General features: G+C 52.2%; 1 protein-coding gene across 2 annotated transcripts in view; it reads right to left on the reverse strand.

Moving 5' to 3' along the window:
• Nucleotides 1-19,016, reverse strand: part of si:ch73-22o12.1 (poliovirus receptor) — a 61,090-nt gene that overhangs the window by 20,158 nt on the left and 21,916 nt on the right. The window contains exons 2-7 of one of the 2 annotated variants that reach the window (XM_029129011.3): nt 16,475-16,584; nt 15,493-15,742; nt 13,803-14,096; nt 13,601-13,718; nt 12,804-12,952; nt 1,533-6,304 (exon numbers count right to left, since the gene is read on the reverse strand). In XM_029129011.3, coding sequence (XP_028984844.1) covers nt 5,751-6,304; nt 12,804-12,952; nt 13,601-13,718; nt 13,803-14,096; nt 15,493-15,742; nt 16,475-16,584 — 1,475 coding nt within the window. In that variant the 3' untranslated portion in view covers nt 1,533-5,750. Of the gene's footprint in view, nt 1-1,532; nt 6,305-12,803; nt 12,953-13,600; nt 13,719-13,802; nt 14,097-15,492; nt 15,743-16,474; nt 16,585-19,016 lie in introns of those variants that run through there. The other variant, XM_055503106.1, reaches the window with a different exon arrangement.

Below are 19,016 nucleotides of genomic sequence, written 5' to 3' on the forward strand. Positions count from 1 at the left end.
ATCCCAGCGCACGCGCCCAAGATAAAGCTCCACAAACGATCTGATCTGAGCGTTCGCCAGCAAACAGCTCGGCGGGAGCCGCCGCCCGTCCACGCTGCACGTGCCCACACTCGCACACAAATAAATTGGTCCAAACGGTACGGCTAGCAGGCAGCCAATTGTCCCGGGGCGCCGCGGCCACGTCTCCACCGCGGCGCCGGCACTCGGCGGAGCTGCTGTCACTTTGGCTCCAGATCCAGGTTATTTGCGCTGAGCTCAAATAGGCCAGGTTGTGCGTTACGGGGTCACCGCTGTCCCGTCCCATAGGTGCACACCTTTGTGTGACGAACCTACACACACACACACACACACACAGAAAAAAGAAGCACAAGTGCGGCACAAGCGCTCGCTCCTGTCTGAAGCTTAAAAGCTTTTCTGCTGCGCTCCAGTCTTTTACATTCGGCTACAAAACCGAGAGGAGTCACAGTGTGTCTGTGCGTAAGTGCTCTCTCTCCCCCTCTCTCCCGACTCAAATCCAAAGCAATTAGAGAGGCCAGATGGTGGGCTGGACTCACAGTAAATAGCTGTGCATTGACAGAAGAAGCCTGCGACAGAAATGAACTGTGACAAGAAGCCAGGACGACACACGGATGCACGACGGCATCAGAGGCGCCCGGCGAACGCGGAGGACGCGCCGCCGCAGCGGCCGCGAAGCGTCTGGATCTGCAGCGAGGAGGCAGGAGCGCAGAGGGGGAGCCGCCACGTGAACCCAGTGAGGCAGGTGCACGGGCGCGCACGCACACACACACACACACACACCTCTACGTGCCCTTCTGCTCCAAATTCAACCAAACCAGTTTGCTTTAGTCGGCGTTCAAACAATGCGGCCTTTGTGGGCCGCTCCATTCAGCCAGTTTCAGCTTGGCCTGCACATTCCCCGCTGGAAACACAAACCGGCTCCCTGCAGGAAAACCGCAGAAACCCCACAGCAGCGTTCCCCAACGCCGGCTCCGTCTCAGCAGGAAGAGGCGACGGGAGCAGCCTGAGCTTCCCCTCAGTATCCACATGCTCAGGTGGAAAAGGTGCCCTTTAAACGGAGCTAAGCAGTCGCCTACATACCTGTTACCAAGGCAGCGAGTCGGCTGCAGCCGACCGCGACACATGTTCACATGTGAGAAACTAGGAGGTGGAGCTGCACTCCAACACAATTATACCACACAAAATGGCTTCGCTTGGTGCTATTGCTCCGTTTCCCATAAGCCGTTATCACATGTCTGTTGAGACACACGCACACGGAGAGATATCAATACTGGAACGAGACGGACAGATCAGGAAATGAGAGAACGTGGAGGAGGCGGAGTGTCTGCAGTGCGAAGGCGGCCGACAGACAGAGAGCACTTCATATCCTGATCAATTAATCCATAAACCTAATCAGTGAGAATCAATGACTGGCACTTCTAATCAATCTGGCTCTTAAGACGTCCACGCAAGTCTCAAGTGTTAAAGGGAGAGGAAGGAAAACGGATAAGATCACACACCGCCACACTACAACATTTCAAAAATCAAGAAATCTTTAATAGCAACCAAATGTGAAAAAAGATGATAAAAAGACACGACAGAAATGGTGACAACAATTCTACACTGTTTTTTCTTTTACCTTTTCAAAGAATGAAATAAATTGGAAATTAAAAAAATATACAAAAAAATGAAAAATAAAAACAACTTTTACACAGTCAATAATAAAAAGCACATTTGGGGTAAGACTGTTCCGTCGCGTGTACAGTTCATGTGTATAGAAGAAGCACATTTGCCAGATTTGGCAGCAATCACAGCGCAGCAGTCAAGAATAAAGCACTCAGAAAACATAAATTATAAAGCACTGCAAAATAACAAAATAGGAGAAACTGTAATAGGAGAAAATAAATCCTTCATGCTTTCTGTCACTGAGAAATACACAAACGTGACACCATAAATTAGTAATTCTTTTCTCTGCTACATATTTATATATTTATACTATGTACACAGGAAGGTTTTGTCTCTTTTTTCCATGTGGGTGAGATGGGGGATGTTAAGGCTTTGATCAGTCATCAGATGTTTGGAACTGAAGAAACAGCAACAGTAAGTGACTTACTGAGGGGAAAAAAGCAGCGTCTAACCTTGAGCTAGACCTGGGCCAGGATCATGAGTTTCTACTAAAGCAGTTTGTCTGACAAGCCTTACTTGGGTGCTGATGTGGGTGGCAATAGTGTGTGTGTCTGCGGAGGCGGTCGTGTCGGCCGAGCGAGAGAAGTCGAAAACAGCATTTTGGAGACGAGTAGGAAGCCGCGACTCTAAAAGCATTCAAGGGGATCCAGGAGGAGGAGGAGGTCATTTCATGAAAGCTCTCTTTCCCCGGTGGAATAAAAGAAGATGGACAAACTGTTTCCTAAAAAGCCAGTTTCTCTGACATCGGGTTGAAAGTGTGTCTTTGACTGTGTCGCTGTGTCTACATAGAAATTGATTCGGGGACGAGCTGGACTGTTAGTGGATAGAAAGCAGTGGACACATCATGCTCCGGCTCCTTCCACACTAACAGGACACAATATCTGCCCTGACAGAGCCACCAAACAAGAAGTGGAGAGAGAGAAGAGAGTTTGTGTGAGCGCGTGTGTGCGCGCAGCTACGTGAGCGTATTTGTGTGGGTTTGTGTCAGGAGATGGCAGAGTTGTCAGGTATGAGGTGTCTTCTGCACAGTTTGGCTGTGGGAGTGAGCATAATGAGAGTGACTGAGGGGAGTTTGTGTGTGGGCGAATGTTTCTCTACATTCCGCGTATGCATACGTACAGTGTGTGTGTGTGTGTGTGTGTGTGTGTGTGTGTGTGACGGTGGCTACTCAGGTTACAGACCCGACGTGCCGAAGCAGCTCACTCGGAGGCGCCGCGGCCCACCGCCCGCCCGGCCACGCTCCACCTGATAAATCAGGAGCGCCGCGTGTATTTTCGCATTGCGCCGGGTGTCAGTCAAAGAGAAGCCAACTGTGCAAAAAACAGCGTGTGCTTATTGTGTGGGAATGCAGGCGATGCTAACTTGACCAAAAAATAAATAAATAAAAGAAAAAGGAAATTACAGAAGCATATGTACCCCCCCCCCCAGTACAAATCAGCTCATACGCTTCAGGTAAACTAAGCTCAGTGAGTCGAGTGCGTGGAAACACCCGAACTACTGAAGGATTTGTCAAAAAGGTACATTCTGAATCACATCTGAGATGTTTGAACTTCAGGCTCACCCAAAATCAGAAATCCTCCACAACACTGGCGACACAGGCTCCATCGATCCGATATTTACATTTTCATAAATATCCACATTTTCACAAGAAAAAGAAGAGGCTTACACATATAGTACACAGACACCTCACACCAAAATGTACATACAGTTTAGTCCCTTGTTGCTACTTTTTTCCACCCGCTCACATTTCTCCTTGTCGTGGTTACGCGCACAAGTGCAAAAAGTCGTACTTCCAGAGGTTGGTGGCGAATGAGCGACGTGGTGTAAATGGGGTGCAGCCGCCTGTTTGAGCTAAGGCCATAAGACAACAGAGCTCACAATAAGCCAGTCGGCGCTCAAACGCCCAGCGCTGCGTCTATTCAGGGCCCGCGTCTCCGTCGCGCCGAAGGTTAACGGCCGACAACAAGGACGCTCCAACTAAAGCCGCACACCTGCTCCCCTTTTACGGTTCAGGGCTGAAAACGGCCACTTATCAGACACGCCGGCCGCGCGTTGCCTTTGGCGTCGGACCGCCCTGCATTTGCCCCCGCGACCCGCAGGAAGCCGCAAAGCCCCGGTCCAACCTGGGCCTCAGGGGTCAGGGGTCAGCGAGGCTGTTATTACAAGAGCAGCACCCGGGCGGCGTCAAGGGGAGATCAGGAGGCCCAAACAGCAGCCCCTCCCCTCCAGGATTGGCCGTTCCAGTCATCGAGCGGCTGCAGGCGCATATGCAGACGCATATGCAGGCGCAGACGCATATGCAGGCGCGGACGCATATGCAGGCGCAGACGCATATGCAGGCGCAGACGCATATGCAGGCGCAGACGCATGCGCAGACGCAGGCAGCGAGGCCCTCGACAGCAACTGTGGGGGAATATTTACGCAGCTTCCAGTCGCTCGTTAGGGGGAAGAAATTAACAAGGCAGGAGACGATCTGCCCCGAAGCGGCGTCACAAAGGGCAATTTCACCGCCTGCTGCCTGTTAGTCAATACGACCCCCAAAGCTTAGCGGCGGACGCGGTCCTTTCATGTGAGCCGATCAATTCCCAACATTTAATAGTATCAGTTGATGGAGAGAAATCCAACATGATTCTATTGAAGAGCCATCAGGCCTCACATGGACGTGTATGGAGGTGGGGTTCTGTTACATCCGGCCATTTACTAAAGTGGAGGGTTTGGGGGGGGGGGGGGGGGGGGGGGGGGGGGGTTGTGCGGCAGGGTGAACATGACCACTCCAGGTGGATTACGAGGCGCTGATATGTCAGGACCGGCCGCGCTGGAACACGGTAAGTGGTGCGTTTGACACGTCAGGGGCAGTAAAATACTCCCCTGCTCTCCATCGCCCTGACCTCAACGCCGCCCTGGATAAATCATAAACTTCCCACAAACACTCGGAGAGGAGTAAAGGGGGGGGGGGGGGGGGTCCACCACATCACACGCGATAAGCAGTGGCAATCTGTTGGTCCCAGCTAAGCGAGCGACTTCACGCCTCATTACCAATCAGGCTCCTCCTGTCAGGAGCACTCTGACGAGATGAGGAGGAGGAGGAGGAGGAGGAGGAGGAGGAGGAGGAGGAGGAGGAGGCGGCGGTGCGCTCCTCCCTCGTCCTCCCCCATCCCTCGCTCCATCCCTTGACCCTGTCAGATCAGCTGCACCTCATCCCTTCATCGCTTGTTTACTGTCTCCCACCTCCAGGCGCAGTTCAAAAGTTTGCATGCGAATACCTTGTTAGGAAGTTGGTCCGAACTCGCTGTGGTAAACTCCGCCGCGCTCGCGCCTGTTCTTTTTAGAGAATTTGTACACTCAGACGTGTCTACTGTGGATGATCGTTGGCAAAGAGAGTTTTTTTTTTGTTCTCGTTTCTTACTTTGAGGAAAAAGCGAGCGCGAAGGAACGGGAACAAACACGCTCCGTCTGTAAATCACCTGATTGTTGGCGTCTATACCTTCAAAGGGCTCCCACCCAACCCGTCACCAGCTACTAACTACCCACAAGCTGTCACAGCACAACGCATTAGCCAGACAAAAGGTTTCCCACAGGAGCACTGAGAATAGCAGGCAAAACATAACTGCTTGACAACCCCTTCCACTTCCACTGTTTTGGTAGAGATAAGAGTGAATATGCAAGTGCGATGCCTCCTCCATAGCCAGGCTTGTATCATGATTCCATTATACTACTCCCACACTACATAGTTCCTCTCTTTTAGTCTGTCTGTCTGTCAAGAGTCCTTGTCAAGGTCCCAGTGATAGGGATAGCATGAGCACAAGTGGTGGGAGAAATGTTGTTTCTTTTCTGTTTGATTTTCAGTTCTGAGAGAGCAGATAACAGCGAAAATTCCGAATATCCCCACCACACCGTAGTCCACCCCGGGGCTGCACTGTGATTAATAATAGATTATATTTAAAATCAAAATTTTAAAAAATAAACGTGGTTTTATTTTCTCTTCCTGCATCAATAGACCGGGACAAGACCCTAAAGCCACATAATCCTCCGGAGGCGTCCTCCGCTCCGTCTCCTCTTGTGCTCCTTTACACGTAAACTGCAGTCCGTGAGATGACGGAGCCGTCGCGCTGGGACTCCATGCCGTCATCCAGGTAGTCTTCGTCGTGCGGGGGGCGGAGCTGGAGGATGGGGGCGCCGCCGGGGTAGCGGTCGTAGCCCTCCTCCGCCAGCTCGTCGAACTTCCTCCTCTCCGCGTCGTCCAGTTCGGCGCCCAGCAGGATGTCTTGGGCCGTGGGCGTCGCCACCTGGCCCCCCACGGTGAGCGGCTGGTGGTGGTTGTTCTTCTCGCCGAGGCCCTGGTGGGACGAGCCGCCGTCGTACCCGTAAACGGGCCCGTTGTTGTTCCCGCCGCCGCCCGCGCCGCCCGCGCCTCCCCCCGTGCCGTTCTTGCTGGCCTTCTTGCCGCCGCCGAATATGCGCGCCTTCAAGTCGCTGCCGCCGTTGGCGCGGTAGCCCTGCTGCTGCCTGCGGCTACGGGTCACGAGCACGGCGACGAGCGCGGCCACCAAGAGGAGAGCCAGCAGGGAGCCAATCACAGCTCCCGCCACCACGCCGGCATTGGATGGGTTCACTGAGGGCTCTGTGGGGGGGAGGAGAGGCAGGGGGGGGAGAAAAAGAAAGAGGGAACATGGTTGAAAAGGGAAAAAAGAAAACAGCGTAAAATAGGGAGAGAGGACATCAAAAGGGGAACCAGGAAAGGGTAGTACCATGAAAAAACACCAAGAAATACGAGAACAAGAGCGCGGGAGTTAAGTAGAACGGTGTCAGTGCTGCTGGTGTGTGCGTTTGTGCCTGACATTTCCTCCGTTCCCTCAGAGCTGCTCCTGTCCCCATTCCCACAGTCACGTCACACCCAGCGTCTCATCCACATTTCCCCTGCGTTGTCCTTCAGCAGCCAGGGTCTGACCAAGGCTTACCGCTAATCAGAAGGCACGGGGGGGAGGGGGAGGGGGGCAGGAAAGTGCAAGCTGCACCCCCCCCCCCACACACACACACACAGAACGTGCAGAGAATGGCGCACACAGGACAGAACAGGAGGAGGCCATGCAGAGGAGGGGGAATAATGATGGATGGAGGCAGGCAGGGTGGAAATTGGATGAAGAGGAGCAGAAGGAGGCGGAGGAGGAGGAGGATGAGGAGGCGGTGGGTTGAGTGAGTGACAAAGTGACACAGCAGAATGACAACTCCTCCTGGCGGCCGCGGACGGCGAGCGGGGAGACGGAGCGGCACCGCTCGGCGCTTCTGCAAAGCTCAGGCACCGTCTGGGCGCGTGCCGGTCCTGCACCGGAGACCATTTTCTCTCCGGGCGCTGCCGACATGCCCGCGTTGACGAAAAGGAGCCGCGGAGTTAGCCAAGCGCTGTTTAGCATGTAATGAGCAAAGCCGGGGCTCAGTCAGCCACTGCACAGATTGTCTGCGTGCGTCTTTGTGTGCCGACAGAACTATGGGAATCTATAATAAGCTTGTTAACGTGTCCCATATGACTTTTTATCCATAGTGAACTCACACTTCCCACACACTCAACAAGTGAGCAGCATTTATTGCAGATATTCATTTGCTCCACATCTATTGTTTTATTCCATGTATTCAAATGAGCATGTTTATATGCATATCTGTGCAGCCCCACTGAAGTCTGTGCATCTGGTTGCGTGCTGACATGAACATGCCGGGACTAGAAGAGCGTCGTGGTTTGATACCTGGCCCCGTTGGTACGGGGCCGGAAGCCGCGATACTGCTTTGCACACACTTTTCAGGGACATGGGTTCACGGCCCTCGCTGCTCTCCAGGCCTGACAACTCCCCCAACGCAGACCCTCGGTGCATCATTTATAACTCTGAGGGAGCAGCATGCCTGGCGACGCTGCTCAGACCCAGCTCCAGGCAGACGGTTTGCATCCACTGAACTGTGGAGCGCTTAGAATATACAGTAGAAGGCCTTAAAATAACGAGTTATTGTACATGCTAATACATACAACATACCGAGCATAGCAAGTAGGGAGCACTTAGACTGATGAATGTGCATAAACTTCATTGCATATGGTGTTAACAACATTGTGCCTTCAGCAATTTAAAGAACAAACGTTATTCTAGTAGAAAAGAAAATATGTGTATTTTCTTCCACTTATACAGGGTTCAGAGCTTTAAAGAGTTTGGTTTGTTATGTTGTAATCTTTTTTATTTAATACGTTCACTTCTTTTCTCTGGATAGCTTTGTGCAAGAAGCAACAGATTACTGTAAAGGCTGCTTAATACCCAAAGAAGCAACGTCCTATGGAATAAAATCTATTTTTCAAATTTTTTTTTCTAAAAGTGCCCCTGCTTAAAGGTTTGAGGACACGAACTCTGCAATAAAACCAAATAAGTCATGGCCAGCAAATGAATTTTTAATTTCAGTCCCCGGTTGAAAGTGATCAAGAACCCTTAGCTAAGCTCAACATCCTCTCTGCTGCTCTCGCTTTCTTCCACTCCGTGCACTTCCACCAGCCGCTGCGGAGGATTAACCAGCGGTGGCTGCCATCGGAATCCCCGCCTGAACTTAAACGCGGCGAATCAGCCTAATTCTTATTGTCAGGGCCATTTCAAATAAAATCAGAAGCCAGCCCGCTTGTTAAATGTACAGTGAGCTGACAGAATTACTCTTGTAACACTGATTCTTGTCAAGAAGGGAAATGGTAGCCTGCAGCTGTCTACACCTGGGCTCCTCTCCTCTTCATTCCTGCCTCCGCTCCCCATTCCTCCATCCCTGCCTCCACTTCACCAGCTGTCTCCTCTAAATCCATTTCACCTGCCGCCTTTCCAGTTGACGCAAGTGTTTCCGTCACATGTTGCCTCTCCCTGCCCTCCTCCTCCGTGCATCGCTTGCATCACGGGGAGAAGCTAATCATTTCATGCGGGTGCATAATCTGCTCCTTTCTTCCGACGTTTTCCCCCCACCAGTGTCCCCAAGCGCACCGCTGCCATCCGCGCCTCTTCTCCCCCGGGGCAGCGCTAAAGAGGCCTGTTCACACACACACGGGCACGAGAGCCAGCCCTCGGTGTCCACTTGCAACGGGAACACGAGAAATGCATTTCCACCTCAGGCTCCGCGGAAGACGCAGCGAGGCGACGGGCTCCATGCAAACCCAGCGCCAGATGCTGCCACACACGCGCGTCTGTCACATCAAAAGGAATTACGCCGGAATCTGAATGCAAATTCTTCCTAAATTCCACTAGTCCAATTATTTTTAATGCTTTGCTCAAGTCTCTCTCGCTCGAAGTCTATGATGGTAAATCCTTTCGTGGATGATAATTAATGATTTATTCCACCCTTCTGGAGACAACACTTGAAAGATTCAAGAGAGATGTAAAGGAGCCACCCCAGGCTCCCAGTACAGGCCCACTACAGACGCAGACACATCCTAACGGCCTACCAGTGGAATTTAGTTAAGTGGGTGAGCAGAGGACATCATATAAACACATGCTGCTGGATGAGGCAGCAGAAAAACTGCAAAATGCATGCTGTGTGTATAAGAGTGGGGTGAATGAAGTAGAGAAACACACATGCAAGTACAGTAAGGACACGACCCCCCCCCCCCCACACACACACACGTAGCCAAAGCTCAGCATGTTTCTTCACAAAGTCACGTTCAGCATGACCGCAAGCTCCAAGTGACCTCAAGTAATGTGAGAGATGGAGCAGAAATAAAATGTACTGCAGACTGCATAAGAATATGCATGGCCTCTCACACACACACACTCCACCATTATGGTCATCAGCGGTCCAACGCTGGGCTGGGCTGCACCTAGAGCATAGCTCAGTAGTCCTCCTTGTCAGCATGTAAAGTTGTTGAGCAGCGCGCTGTGTGTGTGTGTGTGTGTGTGTGTGTGTGTGTGTGTGTGTGTGTGTGTGTGTGTGTGTGTGTGTGTGTGCGCGCGCTCTAATGAGGAGTGGGCAGGGGGCCAGTTGCAGGCTGGAGGGAGAATTGGCTCAATCAGACGAGTTCTCTGGCCATTTTCGCATGGGCAGAGACACACACCGACGAGCGCAGGCAGATGCAGGCAGACACACATGCGTACAACCAAACCCAGCAAAGGAAAACGTCCAAAAACCCTTTGACCTTGAACCTCCTCCTTGGACGAGTCTGGAAACGGCTAAAAAGGCAGAAAATCTCTAATCTTTTAAACAGAGGAGCGAGAGGGTTGAGGGTGTTGTGGTGGTGGTGGTGGGGGGGTGTTGCTTGGGAACGACATAAGACAGAAGATGGAGGGAATCTGGGTTAACCACGCAGGAACCCCCCTGAGAGGAGCCAGGAAAGGAGGGATGGAGACTACAAAGCCGTTATTAAGAAAGAGCTAGTGGTATTTAAGAGTTAAGCTTAGAAGGGAAGGAGATAGCGGTGAATACTGGGGGCGCGCGTCTCTTCGCTGAGCAGGGGTGTCAGGAGGCTAAAAGGGAACCTGAGAAAGATAAGGAGGATGAGGAGGGAGCGCGTGCTCGCGGATGAGGATGAGAGATGCCGCGGAAAGAGCGAACTGCAGCGAAAGCGATAGTGAGGGGGAGACGGACCGAAGGAAAGATGGGGGCCGAGCGCGGTGTGACTAAGCAGCCGGATCGAAGATGAGAGGAGGAGAGGCAAGGTGAGGAGAGGACATCCATCCCTCCGTCGACCTCCGTGTGCACGGGGCGGGAGACGCCAGCAAACAGCCGCACAGATGCACGCGAGTGTGTGGATCTGCGTGGATCTGTGTGGATCTGTGTCATGCAGCTCTGGGGAGAGCGGGGACCTGCTATGTAGCAGGTGCTGGCCATTTCACGCCTGTCGGCCCCTCTTAGCCCTGTTTGTACACACGCCTGCACATTAGCCGCTATAGGTCTGCGTTACACCCCCATCTGGAGCCAGTACACAGCCTCCTCTTGCTCTAAATCATCTCTTTTCCACGCTACCCTTTCAATTCAGCTAATACTGATCTGATACTCGATCGCATAGCTGCCTGAATTCACCATAGCTCGCGTTTTATACTTCTCCTCCTCCTCCTCCACCGGTGAGTAAGAGCGGAGTGGGAAGGAGCGAGGAGGTGCTCGGGCCACGGGAGAACAAGACGAGCTGGAGGAGGATGACGGCGCAGGGAAGCGGTGGGAAGTTCAGCGCCAGAGACCAGACCCAGCGCGAGGAAGAGAACAAAAGGGAGAAAGTGGGTTGAAGAATGGGAGAGGAGTAGAAATGTGGGATAAAAGGCACAAAGCGAGAGAGAGAGAGGCAACGGATGGTGGAAGCAGCCAGGAGCTGAAGCAGCAAAGGGTGACTGATCCGCTCTGAGAGGCTTGGGAACAGACACACACGCTATACTGAAAGATAGTAAAGGCCAATAGCAGCGGAGATAGAATGCAGTGGCAAAAGATTCCCATGGGAGTTTTAAGTGCCATCAGCATCCACTCTCCCCCTCAATCCCTCATGCCATTACACTCTCCCTTCTCCGGGTGCGAGGGCTGCGCGCCGGCACTGATTCATCCTGGTGCACGCTCCCCAGCTCTGTCGTCTAAGAGCAGCACCCTCCATCCTCCTCCCCCGGCCCCCTGGAAGCTGGTGTCTTCTCCGCTTGTTGCTTGTAACACGCGGGCACAGAAGGCGGTAACGAGCACGCGGGCCGTACAGAGCGGCCCCAGAGGAGCGCCGACGCACGCGGTGGCACCGTAACGAGCCGAGGGACTTGAAGAGCGATGGGGCGGAGGGAGGAGGACATAAAAGCGGGTGCGATAAGAAGAGAGTGAAGAAGGAATGAGGACATGAAGGAGCTGCGTGGCTCTGCAGACGCCAGAGAAATGCACTTTTTCTGCTCTATGGGCAAGGTTTACCCCGATGTCAGCAAAGCATTACTTCCAGTCAAGTGCAGACATGCAGCAGAGTGGAGGGGGATGTATTTTGTATGAGGTAAAGCGTGGCGCTGTAGTGAACCCTGTTGATGCGTGCGGGGGGTCGGACCTCTTCCATCCACGAGCTGAAGCAGCACAGACAGATGCGCGTCACCAACATAACGCCGCCGCCGCGCAGACAGCGCGTCGGCACGAGTCTAATCTCCGCCGCACCCGGGGCGCGACTCCGAGCCAAATCTATCACTTTGCGTGATCGCAGCCTAATCGTGGCGACACCGGCTCTAATGAACACCGCGCGTTCGCTTTTCCTCAGCCCGTCCTGTCATTACCGATGGCGAGGGCTAGCGCTGAGGAGCTAGCTGCGTTTGTGATCGCGACGTCGGGGGGGTGAACCTCTTCCTCTCGTGCGGGAAACGCAGAACAAAAAGAACCATCTCCCGTTATTTGCGCCGCACACACACACAAAGCAGACTGCCCTCTTAAAACCTTGCAGAGGAAAAACATTGCAAAAATACCATCTGATGTACAAAAGGGAGCAGACAGACCTTGGGTACCGCTGAGGCAAAAGAAACTTTGATAATACAGTGGTGCCGAATGCATGCAGAGAGGCACAGAACAGTGACATGCATTCTTAATAGGACACAGAGGAAGCAAGAGATGAAAAAAAAAGTTGAATGGGAGAACAAGAAGCATAAAAATACACCCCCTCATGCTCTACAACAGTAACACACACACACACACACACACACACACACACACACACACACACACACACACACACACACACACACACACACACACACACACACACACACACACACACACACACACACACACACACACACACACACACACACACACACACAGAGCAGCTGGACCCTCTTTCCCTACACTACACACCCCAGCGAGGCCTCAGCAGAATAAATACACGGTACGTGTCCGCGTGCTAATGTGATATGTGAAGCGGAACAAGGTAAATCCCACAGGAAGACATGAGAGCGAAGAACACCCGCAAATGTGTAGCGTGCGCGATTAAAGTGCGGTTGGTTCCGGTTCATGAGTTCAGAGCATGAAAATGTTTTCGTACACAAGGTCTGGAAGATAAACGGGACCCAAGCGACCCCCGAACGCGCAGCTCGTTCTGATTTGTGGGCGTTCCCGATGCTAATTCGTCCGTTGGCGTTAGCTTTTCTGTGCTGCGGGTCTCAAACGCGCGTCCTTCAGCTCACCTCGGACCATCGCCGTGACCTGCTCCCTCCTCACGCCGATGCTGTTCTTGGCCTCGCAGACAAACGTGGTGTTGACGTTGTCGTCCACCTTCAGCACCTTCAGCTCTTTGCCCGAGATCTGCACGGTGTCCGGCACGTCCCCTGACAAGCTGCAGGCACGTTGAGAGAAAAATAAATAAACGGAGGAGGACAAATAGAGAAGAAATGAGAGTCGGTTTGTGGTTTGTTAGATTTTGGGCACAATGAGCATTTAGACAGATGTACGTTCACGGAAATGTGTTGTATTGTACAATCATCAAATTCCACTAATCTTGATCGGGAGTGCAAAACCAATCAGTTTCCCCCCGTCTCAAAAGGAAATTCATTATCACACAGTGGAGAAAAATGTGATGGTGACAGAAGGAAATCAAATCTGCTGGATACAGACCCCAAATCTCATCTCTTCAATTTTAAACTTCCAGACTCCAGTTCTTTTTTCCCCTCAAAATTTGTCATGGTTATGTTAATAGCTGATAATACTGGGGAAGGGAAATAAGGAGTTACATTATGTTCCTTATTATGCGAGGGTTAAATCTCCAGTCAGGGAGTATATTATGACAAATTAGACGGCTATCTCCACAATCAGAGCACGAGGCTGTAGTGGCAATAATAAAAGCGCTGATTGCAGCTCTGTGTGAATTGTGGACCTTTGGGTGAAGGGCAAAGGAGGAAGCAGCACAAAACGAATCAGGAGTACAGTCATCGACTAAAAAAAAAAAAAAAAAAAGAAGAAGAAGAGAGGCTGCGCTGCTACTTACGTCCTCCACTGGACGGAGACGGGTTCAGGGTTTCCGCCGGCCTGGCAGACGAGCAGCGCGTTGGTACGACCTCTGTACCAGTTATTGTCATAGCCCACGATGCTCACCCGAGGGGCGTCTGGAGGAGGAGAGACGGGAAAGAGCTCAATTAATCGCCCCAGGGACCGAAACAGACAGTAAATACCATCATCTTGGAGCCTACATTGAACCACCAGCTGCATGGGGAACCGCTCCGCTCTGGACTGGGTCCTGTGCGTCACCACGCAGGCGATCTCTCGGCCGTCGTCGTCCGGCGTGGGGACCATGCGGTACTCGCTGGTCACGTTCACCGTGTTGTTGACGCCGGGCTTGGACCCCAGCGTGGCGTTGCCCTGGGCCGTGGTCTCCCAGCTGATCTGGGCCGCCGGGCGGCCGTTGGCGGCCTCGCAGCGCGCCACCACCACCGGGGTAGAGCCTTCCACCACCGTGACGACGGAGGCCGCGTTCTGGGGCTTAGCTGACGGAGGGACGGACGGAGGGAGGCGTGGGTTCACAGACACAACGGCAGAGGGGAGATCAAAGGACAGAGAGTTAGATAAAATGGAAATAAGACGGCTGAAGGAAAAGATAATGTGCAGCCTTATTGATAAACAATTTGAGGCAAAGGCAAATCCAAAAGCTCGATCTCCGAGCATCCTCGGCCCCGACTCACCCCTTCACCCTGTTGCTCGCTCGTTTGTCATTTTTCCCTCTACATTGATAAACAATTACAAGCACCGGTGCAAACAAACCCTAAATCTTCCCTTTAATCCATCCCCCGCTTATCCTCATCACTCGTCATTGACAAAGCGTTTCCCCGGCCGGCGCCGCGCTTTTCCATTAACAACGTCTATTAAAATGGCTGCGTAGCGGCGGCGGGCCCCCACTCCCGGGCTCTTCACGCCTTTTCAGCTGCCTTCCCTGATCCCGGCGTGGGATCGGAGGGGAGCGGGCAGGACAGAAGCTGACAGCGGGCGTGACAAGCAGCCGGATCGATAAAGTGCCTGCGGGGAGGCAGGGAGGTCCGGTGTGATGTGTTGGTGGAGACGCGAGTGCAGCAGAGGCACTGGTGCCGGGCCAAGGTTACACCAGTGGTTCCATTGCATTAACAGGAGCACAATTGATCTGACAATACCATTTATAATAGCAATTAAGCAGCGCTGGACATGCTTTTAAACCTGGATGCTACCTCTGGGGGTGGGAGAGCGCTACGACAACGGAGACACAGGGTCCTCTTAGTTTATTCAGGCCTTTATAGTCAGTACTGTAAATGTGCATCGCCCACTTCAGACCTATGTTCTTGTTTCAGCTGGAAAAGTCAGGGATTTATTGTTTTTTTTTCCCTACCTGCCTACTAAAACGTGGTCACGCCTTTGCTTTGTGTAATTAACAAGGCTGTAATTCCTGGGAGCTGGGTTCAGTTGGAACCCAGGAGACAATCCCGATAGCTTAGTTACGCTGTAAAAGCACCGCTCAGTGACAGTGACTGTGCACGAGGCGCATTCTGCCCAACGCCGCACCTCCTGAACTGTGGTATTATTGCCTATGACGCAGACACTGAGTCATGAGTCTGAGATGCTTTTGTTTCAATCTCAGAATCTGAAAGTCCAAAGCTTCCCTCCTACTCTTTAGTGATCATCACGCTCAGTGTTGGCAGGTGATCAGAGGCTTTGTTCTTCACATAAGCTTTCAGTTTCACTCTGATGTCACATTATCTGTTGCTAATTAAGATGGCAGATAAACCTGATCCTGTGAAAGCTGGAAACAGGAACAATGTATGTCTATCGCGTATTTGTCTGCTTCCGTCTGTTTCTTCAGTCGCGTTCTACTTTTCGATCTACCGACACAGCATTAGGATGAAGTTGGTGTCTCACCCAGCATGACCAGGTAGGTGATGCCCTGTTCGTTGCCACTGGGGTAGGTGGCGTATTCGCAGATGTACTTCCCCTCGTCGCTCATCATGACGTCGTTGATCTGGATGGAGGGACTGTTCAGGTTCGGGGGGCTGGGGGTGAAGCTGACCCTTCCCTTCAGAGGCGAGTCGGGGTAGTTGGGGTCAAAGCTGGGATGAAACACGGCGATGTTGATTCGCTCGCCGTCCTTCGGCTCGTAGATCCACGTGACCTGAGGGGAGGAGTCAGTGGTTACGGTGAGCGAGCGCCGCGGTCATGACAACGCTGTATCACTGTAAACGCCACAGCATCGCATACGGAACAAGCGGAAGGCGTATGAATATGGAGGCGCGGCACACGCGCTCTCAGCTGCTATAAGCGGAACCAAGCAGAGTTCATTGAGATGCGACTAAGGACTGTGGACATTACCATATTCAATCCCCTCCAGAAAAATGAAGCTTAGCATTGTTTGTTTGGAGTAATAAAGCGCTGGGCCTAAATGTGATAAAAACGCATTACCAGACTCAGGATCATTTCTTTAGGCTGTGATTTGTTAGATTAAGATTTAATGTGCCACATCAACAGAGCACACAGACCTGTATTATCATTTTATGTTCATATGATTTTCGTTTGCACCCATTTCACGGGTTTCAGACACGCGCAGAATCAGGTCAGTGCAAAAAAAAACAAATACTTCTATTTGAAAGAAACACATTTAGTAAAATTTGTCAAATGTGATTTCACTTAATAGCCAGTGTCTGATTGACTTCAGAATCAAAGTATAGCCCCCAGTAATTTCATTTTGTATTGTGTTTAGTCAGCAAAATGGATTCAAGCAGCCATTTTTATTAGGATCTTATACCACAAAACCAGTTTAGAGTCAATGAGTGTAGTGCTGTAAAGAAGTAATCTAATCTAAGTGAAATAAGAAAGAACAGCTGCTTTATGACAGCGCGTATCTGACCATCGTGAGCTGAATCCCAGTAGAATCGGTGAAGGCACAGCGCAGGTTGACAGTCTGGCCCGGATATGACGACACCTCTGGCTCCACCTTCACTCGCTGGGTCGACTCTCCTGGAAGAGACCGGGAGGGAAAGAGGAACGTCAGCGCTCGTCTTTTTCGCAGAGCAGGAGAGAAAACAATGAAAGGGCGCCGATAAACATCTGATGATCAACGAGGACAGAGTATGAGTGTCTGGTGAAACCAGACGACTGCGTTAGCTGCCTTCACAATGTGACTGCACGCGAGGATGGAGCGGCCCAAAAGAGGAAAAGGGAAGTTCCCAGAAATAGAGAGAGAAGCCAACTCTGCTTTGAACACAGGTCATAAATCATGCGGATGGGTTCTGCTTCTGCACAGCCTGCCATTTGCTGCGCCGACACATTCCTGCATAACAGAGTCAAAATAAATATGCTGTTTTTGGTGCGTTGTGTCAGTGGGTGTGTGAGCAACAGAAAGAGTGAGGGAGCTTTAGAAAAGACAATCTGTGTGTGTGTGTGTGTGTGTGTGTATAATCCAGGTCTCAGTGAAAATGTAATTACTTGTATGAGTAAGCGCGCATTAGTGTATGTCAGCAGGATGGCACCTGTTTTAAGTATGCGCGGATTACCTTAAGATACAACTTCCAGTGTCTACAGCCTCTGCATGTGGGGACGCGAGTGTGTTCGTTTAGCAGGACGCTGCGATGGCACCGAGCAAACGCAGCTTCCCCTAAAAGCCACGATGGCTCCGAGAACTAGTTCCACCGGTTTCCACTGAAACTGATGCGGTCGGCGGGGCCGACGGCGCGCGTCCACGCCCGCGGGCTGCGAGGGAGCAGGAAAGGCCAGCGCTGTCTCCCGCTTTTGACGAGCAATGGACGCCGCACCTTCTCGTCTCCGGAGATGCGAGATATCAATACGGAGGCCGGCGTGCGTGGAAGAGTGGAGGAAAACAAGCCTTTCCTAGAATAACACCAGCTCTCCCAGGGCCGGCCCAATTTACGACCACAAAACAACCCCCTTGCAGCCACAGCGGAACCTCTGGACGACCGCGGAGCTGCCCATGGGAGCCTTCCTGGGCTGGAAACGTCTCCCCCGCCTCCCCCCTTTCCAGGACGCACATGAACGAGTTTGTCTGTGAGGTGGAGGCACCCATATACATCTCATGACGGCTTCACCGGCGCTCCTGGCCCGTCTAAAGCGTTTAGCAAAGATCAAGCTAGTGTAAAAGCCCCCGTCAATCTGCCTTAACTAGTTTGACTAACTACAAATTAGCTCTGGGAATGGGACCCATGCTCTGGTTACAAAAGGATGGAGGGGAGGAGACGGGGGCACCGGGGGTTATTAAAAACCTTGATTACTCGTCTCGATTGGGCCGTGTGGGCAGAGTCGGCCTGACAAAACCATTACACAACGAGGCGCCGGCGACAAGTCACTCACGTGCACAAAGCCACACAAACACACAGGAGCACATGCGCGGCGGCGTCTCCACACAAGGCGGGGGCCGGGCCGACCCGCGCTGTCGTCGGCAGGCAATAAAAGCAGAGGCAACGCGGGTCAACTCCTGCCAGGGCTCCGACGAGAGACAGGCTGGCCTTATGAGAGTCCGCACTGCCCCGGGGAAATGAACGCCGCACACGAGGCGCCCTCACCTCCGCCATCGACGCACACACACACACACACACACACACACACACACACACACGGCCGCTTTAAAACGCTGCGGCTCGGCGGCATTTGAATTGTCAGTATAAATATTTAGAAAGAGACGGAAGCTGAGGGAATTAGAGAATAAAAGACGGTTCAAGGGTAGGAGTGAGAATAAATGGGGGAGGGAGGGGGTGTGGGGGGGGTACAGAAGCCTCGTGTCACCGCTGGTCTACTTTACAGTAGCTCCGCTGCCGGCAGGTGAGGAAACCAAATGCACACGGGCAAAAAAGCTCTGTGCGCGCACAAAGTGCCCTCATCAACATCCTCCAGTAGTCAGATGTCACCACGCTAAGCACTGTCACCCATCATTATATCTTTAACGCCCACATCATGTGCATGCACACACACACATTATGCTCGTAATATGCTGTGACAGCCCTGCCATATTAACACAGTCCTCTCTGATCCACTGCCTGGTCAGGCTGACCTATTCCATATTTCCCACCATTCGTCTGTGAAGAGGGAAATGAATCAGGAAGGAAGGAAGGAGTGTGAGAGTCCTAGGAGGATGGAAGGATGAAAAGGAGGAGATGAGAGACAGGCTGGGAATGTCAAAGCGATGGAGGATGAGAGCAGAGGAGAGAGAGGAGGGGGGGTGCGAGGAAAGTGGGGATGAAAGGGTGTGACGAGAGCGCCGCGCCAGGAATAGAGAATGAAGGAGGGAGTGAAGAGAGAAAGTGGTGAAAGAAGAGGAGAGAGGAGGAGGATCTTAGAGGAGAGACAGTGTAAGCTATAAACAAGGTTAATAGGAGACAGCTGAGGCACAAAAAGCAGCGGTTTGAAGATGAAAATGAGGAGTGAGAGAGAAAGTAGGT

Source organism: Betta splendens, chromosome 16, assembly GCF_900634795.4.
Source record: "Betta splendens chromosome 16, fBetSpl5.4, whole genome shotgun sequence".
In the NCBI taxonomy this organism is placed as follows: domain Eukaryota; kingdom Metazoa; phylum Chordata; class Actinopteri; order Anabantiformes; family Osphronemidae; genus Betta; species Betta splendens.